This window comes from Apaloderma vittatum, unplaced genomic scaffold (genome assembly GCF_000703405.1).
Source record: "Apaloderma vittatum isolate BGI_N311 unplaced genomic scaffold, ASM70340v1 scaffold17591, whole genome shotgun sequence".
Classification (NCBI taxonomy): Eukaryota; Metazoa; Chordata; class Aves; order Trogoniformes; family Trogonidae; genus Apaloderma; species Apaloderma vittatum.
Window position 1 is genome coordinate 17002 of NW_009697549.1, and position 10003 is coordinate 27004.

Consider the following 10003-nt stretch of genomic DNA (forward strand, 5'->3'; position numbering starts at 1 on the left):
CAAAGAGTTAATTGTGGTCTCTCCGAGATGACTCCTGACTCCGTTGAAATGCTCTTGATTCTGATTAGCCACCCCTGCCCTTGAAGCAAGACTTTGATAATGAAATTAATACATTGTCTGGCCTCTCTGTGGTGTCTTCAAGGACTTCTGCTCGCTCTGCAAAGCGAGCCCCTTCCTTGTCTCCTGCCTTAGCGTGAATGTGGCAGGGAAAGTTTGGGTGCAGCCTCTTCCCAGCAGCGAAAACTGTGCCTGTCGCTAAAATCTGGGCCTGTGTTTGCTGCCAGTCGGCGTCGCATTCTGTTGGGTTGTAGAAATGTCACTGCACAGGCACGACCAGTCTTGCTGCTCGCGTTCAACTGGCCCTCGTTGTTCATTTGTTAGGTCTTGTAGCCAAAACGGTTGCGGAGGGTGAGTAAAATCCATCTCGGGCATGGGAAGTGGTGAGGAAGGAGGCAGTAAAGCTGCAGATCTCGGCTGCAGAGGAAGCTAATCCCGGTCTAAAGGCACGCGGTGGGTTAGTGTGACAGAGCTGGGGCGAAACCCTTCGGGTTTAGACCTGGATATTCGAAGCTTCTCTGCTTCTACCTCGTCAGAGAGGGCCAAGCTCTGGAAGCCAAATTGCTGCCTGGTTTCTTTATCGGGCAGGTTCCCGGGGAGCTTCGGTGGGGAGGGAGGGAGGTGCGTGCTGCCAGGCCAATCGCACATACCTGGAGGAGAGCGCTGGAGGGAAAACTCCAGAGAGGTGGCTCTTGCTGACACTTGCGTGCTCGTCTGCGTGAGAAGGGAGCGAGGCAGGTGGGGAGGAAACGCCAGCTCTTACCTGCTTCCCCAGGGCCCAGCAGTATTTTTACAGGAAGCGATATTTAGACGAACGAGCTACAGAATGCTCGCGCCCAAATGACCGAACTCCTGGCCCCCCTCCCCGCCCTTTTCTAAAAAATAAATCCGCTCCTTCCTCGTACGTTGACTATTACGGGAACGTAAAGCAGGTTCAGTAGGCTGTGACAGCCCTGTCAAGTGAATAATCAGCCATGCCTAGTGCACCACAGTATCTTTACAAAGATGCAAACATAAATCTTGTCAAACTTTCATATTCCAGTGAGTTTACCCTTCGTTACTATCACAGCTGGTAGCACTTTGTGTATGTCGGCTGCGCGTTTCTGTGTGGTTTTACCGAATCCACAAGCTAAAGATGGAAAGACCTATTAAATCATGCCGTCTGTCTTCCTGCCAGTGCATGACAAAGATAATTCTGATAGTAAGCTGCACTTTTGCAGTCAGAGTAACTAAACCAAAAAATTAGTCTTTGCCTTACCCCGTCTAAAGTGTACGTGGAACACGGAGCGGCGTGTGAGGCGCTGGATGTAACCCTGTACGGATGCGCTTGCACAGGCAAGGGAATAGAGACCATCCCTTCTCCCTCCAGGGTCAAGAGCAGTATATAAAATGCTGTTTATGTATTTTTTTATGCTTGAAACATACTACTCATCGTTGCAAACCAAAGACTTTTTCTTTTTTTTTTCACTCATGCTTGTTGCGCTTCTTTGCGAAATTCAGAAATTGCTTTTTGTTCTTATTAAAGCAGAAAGCAAATTGCAACTTTTCTTTTTAGAACTGTTGCTGGGAGGCGTCGAGTTATTCCCCAGATAAACATTCCCCCTCTTTGGTCAGAGAGGAGAGCTGATCCTGTGCTGCTGTTGAACGTGAAGCCTGGCTGTAGGAAGAACTACCTGGCCCTTAAGTCTCCAGAAATAAAATCCCTCACATGAGTTTGAGAAAAGCTGCTTGGACTTGTTGTTGGGTTGTATATGTGAAGTCCATATTGTTTGGGGAGTGGAAGGAGGAGGTCAGTTGAAGTTAGCTTCCAGCACTTGCTTTCTACAAACACTTCAAGCTGGCATTTGCCACCAAAGGGGTGGAGGAGGTTGATTTTTAACCTGGCCGGTTCTCCGTGCTTGGCAGCGGCAGGAGAACTGCACGGGAGTCTGAACAAGTAGCTGATATGTCGGTTTAGAGAGCTGAAAGTATTTGTGCAGCTGGGCTTCGGGGGGATGTCCTCGTGTTACCTCGTGGAAGGGCCGCTTGTCTTTCTGGTGTGACTCACTGCAGGCGACCAGGCTTTCCAGAATTGCTCTTAAAGTTACGCTTCCAACCGGTTACCCTTCCCTGAATGTCGGAGAGGATCTTTCGGAGTAACAGATTCCAGAACAAACGGTTGACCATATGATGAGGCACTTCCAAACCAGACTGCTGATTGGGAGCAGCCTCGTACTCACCAGCCGTGGCTGGAAATGTTTCCCATCAGTGGGAACTCCATGGGCCCGTGTCTGCTGCCGGTGCCAAGTCTCTTCTGATCAGTGTCGTCCTCGGCGTGGTTTGGGCTCCCCGTCTTGGGTCATGCCTGAGAGTGGAGTGAAAAGACAGTGCTTGGTTCTTGTTTTCCTTCCAGTTCTCCCATCTCAGTCTACCTGTGGTCGTCTCTTGTTGCACGCATAGATTTTTAAACTCTTTTAAGGATGGTGGATGTCTATTTGTTCCGCTTCTACGTGGTGCAACGAGCTCCTGATCAAGCCCCTGGGCACTCGCACGGTCCGAACGATGGAGGATGTTTGTGGTAGCAGCCCACTGGGCAATCCAAGCTGTTACAGAGAGAATATCTCTGTCTGAGAAGTTCCCCTTTGGTTTTGATTTAGAATAAAACGTGAATGCATCAATTTTTCAGACACTGCCACCTGAAGGAACAAAAGGGTCAGTGCTTTCGTCTGTGGTTAAAACTCAGGCTCTAGGATCAAGGACTGGGTCTGCTCTCTAGTTCCAGAGTCCTTTGAGCTTGTAAATATGTGCCAGTTCCCCTGGAGGCAGGCCTGCTGGAGACTGAGAGCCTTTGAGATTCTCCAGAGCAATAAAAATCTAACTGTATTTGCTTGTCTAATAAACAGAGCAGGAGAAGATCTTAAAGGACCTACAGACCCATCCAGATTCAGACCAGCCTAGTGTTGTCAACCCTCTTTATTTCGCTACTTTAATAATGACTTGAAAGTATGTCTCGATTGTTTCTTTAGTGCTTGAAGATCCTTGGAAATGTCAGGTTTTTGTGGAACAGAGCATTTTCTTCCTGGATGTTAAACTCAGCCCTGACAAACTTGAAAAGAAGCATGGTTCTTTCTTCCTTTCTTTCTTCTTTCTTCAAGAAATCAAGCTGGGAGATTTACTGTGGTCTGATGGGGCTCGTGAGGGTAATGTGGACACTTTCATATTCCAGGTAAATTTGCAGAAGACATATTTGGAGAGTTGTTTACTCAAGCCAACACCTTTGCCTCTCGGATGAGCGTTCTAGTCGAGAGAGTTGACCGCTTGCAAGTCAAAGTCACTCAGCTGGATCCCAAAGAGGAAGAAGGTAATGGAGTGGAGCACAGTCCTTGCAGACCAAGCGTGGTAAAGATTCTCATTGAGTCAGCATGGCTGGTTCACGGCCATAAAATGAGCGTGATGCCGCGATGGGTGTTGGAATGTCTTCCCTTGGACTAAGAGGGACCGTTTCCTCCCCTCCCGAAAAAGCACCGTGCTGGTTCACGTCGATAACCTTCCTGGCCGAGTCTAGGTTTGCTCTTTAGCAAGTCTGCATGTGGAAACTCACTTTTCAGCAGTTTGATAGCGATGCACGTCTCGAGTCTCGGTCGCAGGGGTTCAGAACCACATGGGCAACTCTCGGGAGAGCCGTGGCTGTGCAGCAGCGGATCTCGGCACGGCGGGATCTGAGATTTGCTGGGTTTCCCAAGAGATCTGTGGGAACAGGAACCTGACCTTAAGAAGTGCTAAGCATGCCAAGAACTCCAACTGAAATCAGATGTTCGCTACTTGATCTTCAGTGTCATTGGCCTGGGTCAAGCTGTTCTTCACTTGCTCTCTCGTCTTTCTTACAGTCTCCCTGCAAGGCATTAACACCAGGAAGGCCTTCAAAAGCTCCACCACTCAGGACCAGAAGCTCTTCGACAGAGATTCGCTCCCCGTGCCTGTCCTTGAAACCTATAGGACCTGCAATACTCCTCCACCTCTCAACATTCTCTCACCCTACAGGTATGGCTGCGATACCCCTTCTTCTGCCCCTTCCCTTGCAGAGGAGGACCTCTTCCTCCCAACCTGCGGAGGAGGTCGTTTCCTATCCCGGGCTGTACCGAAGCAGCCTTGGGAAATTGAGTTGCTAAACTGACATCCACCGGGAAATCTCCGTCCCTGGGATTACATGAAACTTTGCTTTTGGGGCTGTACAAATGAGCGTAGCTGGAAAATTATATATTTGGTTACCTGCTGTCACTTTTGTGACCGCCTTGGGGCAGGGCTTGGCTAGCGCTGCATGAACACGCTGGGTGTTGTGCAGATGATGCATTTTTTTTCTTGGACTTCTCTGTAGCCCCGTGGCTCCTTTCCAGAAAGCCGCAGTGCGAACCGCAGAGCCTACATCTGTAAATGGCTCTCACCCAGGTGGGTGCAGCAAACTCCTGTAGATCTGGAGATGCTTTTCCGTGACCGCCTGGGCCTGGGCTGAAACATGTGACGCGACCCCTACGCCGACTGCGTAACCGGTTCTCCCGAGCGGTCCTGCTCTGATTTCATCTTGTAGGTAGTAGAAGCAAAGGGGGTCAGAATACGGAGACTTAGCCCACATCCATAAATATCTTTTGAACAGGTAAAAAGTAATTACAGATAGCTGGAGGCAGCTGTCTTCTGCCAGACGCGGCTGCACTGCAAAGTAGGAGGAGAGAGTGTGTCTGTGTGTGTGCGCTCGCTCATGAGTTTCAAGGACGCTGCTAGTCTGATTTAGGGTTCCTGAGCTGGAGAAGGTTGTGGTTTGGGGGTTTTTTCCACACCAAAAATACAACACAAACAAGTGGGAGCTGATGTGAGAGACCTGCTGCTCGCTTGGTGATTGTTCAGAGCATTTGGGCTCTTCGGGTGCTGAGGAATGACGAGCGTGCGTGAGGGCAAAAAGCCAGGACGGGTGAAACTGTGACTGCAAAACGGGGCACAGAGATGAGAGCGGCGTGTTTGACATTTGACCTCACTGCAGAGTTTTAAACTGGGATCTGGGGTTGTGCCTCGTGTTTTCTCGGGGCTTCAAACAAATGCCTGACTTGCTCCTTGTTCGTGTGTTCCCCTCTCCCTCTTCTAGGGATGATGGCAAAGAGGCGCTTAAATTCTACACAGATCCTTCATATTTCTTCGACCTTTGGAGAGAGAAAATGCTTCAGGACACCAAGGATATTATGAAAGAGAAGCGGAAACATAGGGTGAGGAAATGGGAAATCTCTGCCAACAGAGGCTTGTCAGGGAAGAATGGGAGGTGGGAAGTGTTAATAAATCTTGGAGTCGAGTTGCTATCCAAAATTCAGGTTTGCTCTCTTAAACTCTTTAGGGATCAATTCAGAGAAGCTTTTCTGGTTTGCTCTCATCCTTGTTAATTAAAAAAAGAAAACAAAGATACCCTTAATCTGTTTTTCCAAATGCCACCGTCTTTGTGTGGTTATAATGGCTTAATTTGTAGTCTTCAAACATAACGCTGGCGCAGTCAGCAGGGAAGAAAGTTTCATTGGAGTCTTCTCTGCACTTCTGATGTTGCGGAGGGGTCTGTTCAGCGTCGAAGCAGCGCAAATCCCACTGCCCCAGCACCGCGGCGTGTTGAGCGGCGTAAGAAATTCTACTGTGGAAGAATAAAGGAGGAAACGGCCCTTCAGGAGTGCAAAACCAGGCCCTAATGTTAAATTAGGGGCAAGCAGGAGGCTTAACAAAACCATTTAAGCTGAAAACGCCAGGTCCAGTTAGTTCCTGGTTTGGTTGCCCGGCGATTTGGAGCCACGTTTACCAACACAAAAACTTAACACCATAAAAGATTCAGTCTGAGCGCAGTTTAGACTCCAGTTGCTCAAAAAGTCAAATATTAAATATTGAAATAGATGGTGATGTTTTTTTCAATCAGAGTAACAGAGGAGAGATTTCAGATGTGTTAGAATATAGAGGCTGAAGCTGGTGTCCGGATTGCGGTGAACACCAGGAAAAGGTGGTGGTGGGATTTGGCAATCTGGACACAAAAAGTGGATTGGTGTGAAAAGCCAAACTTTTCGCTCTGCCCTCAGGGTGGGCACGCCAGGGAGGAACGACGGCATCATGGCTGGGCTGCACTGGGGAAATCTGATGTTGTCTGTCTTCTTCTATGCTATCTGTGCTCCAGCTCCTATGTATGGGAGGTCTTTGGAGCTTGCGGCAATCAGGAAAGTAAATTAAAAAGTCCTGGCCCTCTTTGAGAGGGTGTTTGTTTGAAACTGCTGCGGATCTGCCCTATCCCTCCCAATTCCCAGTGAGTTTAAAGCAAAATAAGGCTTCTGTTTGATTCCTTCTCCCTTAGAAAGAGAAAAAGGAGAACCCGAACCGAGGAAATGTGAACCCACGGAAAATCAAAACCCGGAAAGAAGAGTGGGAGAAGCTGAAAATGGGACAAGAATTTGTTGAGTCAAAGGACAAACACGGTCCTGCTGGGTAAGCAAGTCTGAGGCTCTCCGATCAGCTCCCCAGCGAGGGGCAGCGGGCGGGCGGTGGCGATTGTAATGCAGTTCACCCTGCGCTGCAGCTTCCCCAGATCTGCCGCACAGCGCGGATCGATACCGCCACTAATCAGATTCTCCCAAGTAAATCCATCTGCTGATTTAGAATTTGCTAAATAAATCAAGGAGCCGGCGCCGTCGGAACGAGGTGGCAGGAACAGCTTCGGTAACGAGTCTGCTCTCGGCTGCCTGGCTTTGTGGGCACGGAGGTGTTGGGAGCTTTGGCTCCCCACCCCATCGCCGTGCCCTTCCCATCACACCTAAGCCTCTGGGCCTTACGGGGTTGGCGTCGCGCTGGCATTGCGCGAGCGCTTTGTTACATTTCACAAATGGCTCTTCACACCCTAAAGTCGAAGCGGGGGCTGTCCCCATCCGCGGATTTCGAGCTCCAGAGCTCTCTTCAGTGCTTCTGGCTTGGGAATTGGTTTAACTTTTGACACCAGCGAGGCTGGAAGCAGACCGAATTCCCCACAATGCGCTTCACGCCCGCTCCCTCCTTGCAGCTTCCTTTCATAGAAGAAAAAAAATCGCTCTTTAAATCGTACTCTCCGGCTAAAAATAAAACTTGCTTGTAGTTTAATAGGAGAACAGGTTTGGTTTCGAGCAGAGGAATGGAGCAGCACAACAGCACCGTTTTCTTGCTCCTCTCCTCTCGTGTAAGCGTTTTCGTGCGTTTGAATGCACTTGAGGTCTGGGAGCCCCCAAGAATGGGGCAGTTCCACCACCCCACAGTGAAATGAGCTCATTGAAAGTTGAGTGTGAGGGTGGTCTCTCCCTTCAGTACTATTTCAGCTCTGGATATTTGCTTTTAATGTCACCGCTGTTCCTTGGGTTCTTTTTGATATTTTATTCTCCAGCTTATTTTTTGAGTACCTCTTCTTTTCTTCTGACACCGATGACACCCCATGAAACGAGGAGTCCTTCGGGTCCAAACTGGTCAAAACGCTCTCTTACAAATGTTTTTTTTCTGTAACAAGATGTTAAGAAACATACTTTTTATTTTGGTGTTCCCTGGTTTATTAAAACACAGCCTGCTGTTCTGGTGTGTGGTAGCAATAAATAAACACGGGAGCATCTGGGCAAATTCTAGCTCAAGAATTATGCAGAGCAGCCTAATACAGCTGGATGTGATTCCTGATGTAGGATACTTCTGAGAAACAGAAGTTTCTCAGATTTTTTTATTAAACATTGCATCAAGGTTTTGTGGGTCCTGTTGTGGTGGTTGATGAAGTCCCACCTAAATGCAGATCCTGCTGTACTGGGGAAAAAAAACAACCCAACCCTCATTTCCAAATCTTGCAGGTTGATCCATCCGCTTGGTTAACATCGCTCCTGTTAGGTGGTTGAACTGCTGCACGGTTGTTTGTCACAGCCCTTCCCGGAGGCAAAGCTCTTGTGAGCAAGGGGGAAAAAAAATAAAAAAAGAGCTTTAGACGTTGCCTTGAACTCGTTAAATAGATCGCTCGTCTCCCTTTCACTCAGGTACCCCTCCAACATGGTGTATCAGAACGGCAGCATCGGTTCAAACGAAAGCGTGGACGCGAACTGCTACCCGCCACCGCCGCAGACTGACTCTATTGTGCCACCACCTCCTTCGTTCCCAGATGACAGCCTGCCTCCGCCCCCGGTGGAATTTAGGTAAGCCTACGGGATCCCTGCTGTCACCAAGGAGGAGTAGGTGGTGTAAAAGGATGACATGAGACAGGCTGAGATAGTTCAGCAGAACTTCCTAACGGGTGTTGTAGGGGAACCAGAATGCTCCTGTCTGGAGGGGAAGTGCAACTGCAGGCAGGGGCAGAGGCACAGGCAGCGCAGCTCTCCGTAAATCCCAACCAGTGGCGTCGTGCCCTTGCACAAGAGAAGAAACGGGCTCGGGTGAGAACTAGAGCAGGCTTGTTGTGGCGTCCGAGAGACTTAATGGGCTGGCTCCATCACGTGAGTTTTCCAACACGATTGTTGCAGGGTGTGTAGATTTACGGTCCTGATAGAGCTTTGCAAAGAACAGCTTCTTGCACCTCTTTTTTCTTACCGTTTGCCCCGTGATCTTTGACAAATGCACAACGTGGGCGCCAAAGATGTAGATGTAGTTTAAATTTAAAGGACTTGAGTGCACCGGCTGACATCTTCCCAGAGACCTCAGTGCAAGTTCAGGGCAGCTGCTTTGTATCCCATGAAATGGTGACTTTCAGCCACCTCTGGAGATGAGAATTACGGTCCAGCAGTGGCTCAAGACACAAAAGGTGAAAGGAGAGAGAGTAGCTTTTTTTAAAGGCGGTAAAACAGAGTCAAGAGTAGCAGAAGGAAGTATGTCTGAGACAGGAGCATGTTAGCTTGTCTCCATCTTATCCAAAGGCAGCAACACTGCGGAAAAGGCTCTTCTGATGTGTCAGAGAGACCAGGCGCTCCGCTCTGCAGCACGTTCCTCTAGGGCAGAGCAGAAACAAGGTTTTAGATGAAGCTTACGCTGCCTTGTGCAGTCGCTCAGAACTTTGCCCGGAGATCTCCCCTTTCTGGTTTTGTTGTGGCGGTGGTTTTTAAAGATTCCTGGGAGCTGGGTTTGATCTCCGGTCGCCTGCCTTGGATCAGCACTGCGGGTCGTTTAAAAACTGTGACGTTTTCGTGGCAAATGTACCTTATTTTTCTGTTTTACTGTGGAAGGAGTTCTCAATTTAGAGCTTTCTTTACACATACATAGCATATTACAGTGTGTTATGGGCAGTGGTGTTTTCTGGTATAACACAGCTTCCATAAATGGGAGATTAGTCACTCAAGAATCAGTGTTTTCCTTAAAAACACGCTGGGTTTCCATGTCTTCCTCTTCGCTCCCCATGGCGAGCTAAGAGACATGGCTTCTGCACTCCTGCTCCGAGCCGTGGAATCCGGTGAAGAGATCTGCTCCTAGCAGGTGTTCAGAGCATATGCTTTCCTGGCACACCCACCAGCCCTTGTGCGATTTATCACGGTAGATATCCCTGCTCGGCATGTCGGGAGTCTGACCTCAGCGTGGAGGGCGGTGGCTTGCGTTGCTGCAGGATCTCTTGAGCCAGGAGGCCACTCTGAGCTCAGACGTGACGCCTGGCAGAGAGGTGAGGTGGCTCACGTCTTGTCAGCCGGGCAGATGGGACAGGTGATAGCGGTTCTGCCAGTCCTCAGAAGCTTTCCTTTGTTCTCGTGGTGTGGGCCAAAGGAAACACTTCGAGGGATCTAAAACCAAGGAGTGAGATCTCATGGAAACGCCAATTAAAGCTGAAACGTAGATTTTTGTCTGGACTGCAACAAACACACGTGATTTGCGTTAACGTTGAGGTTGTGCAGTCTAATCTGGCCTTACAGCTAATAATATTATTTCTCTCTCCCCCTCTGTTGCAACAGCTATCCTGTAGACAACCACAGAGGTTCTGGCTCTG

The 10003-nt window shown here is 49.1% G+C and overlaps 1 protein-coding gene across 1 annotated transcript in view; it reads left to right on the forward strand.

Annotated features, from left to right (window-relative positions):
- Window positions 1-9997, forward strand: part of WASF2 (WAS protein family, member 2) — a gene marked incomplete at its 3' end in the record, with an annotated part of 10798 nt that extends 801 nt beyond the window's left edge. Inside the window, exons 2-7 of the mRNA XM_009877692.1 lie at window positions 3263-3397; window positions 3924-4077; window positions 5171-5288; window positions 6401-6531; window positions 8079-8234; window positions 9969-9997. Coding sequence (XP_009875994.1) covers window positions 3263-3397; window positions 3924-4077; window positions 5171-5288; window positions 6401-6531; window positions 8079-8234; window positions 9969-9997 — 723 coding nt within the window. The remainder of the gene's footprint in view (window positions 1-3262; window positions 3398-3923; window positions 4078-5170; window positions 5289-6400; window positions 6532-8078; window positions 8235-9968) is intronic.
- Between the last annotated feature and the right edge of the window lie 6 nt (window positions 9998-10003).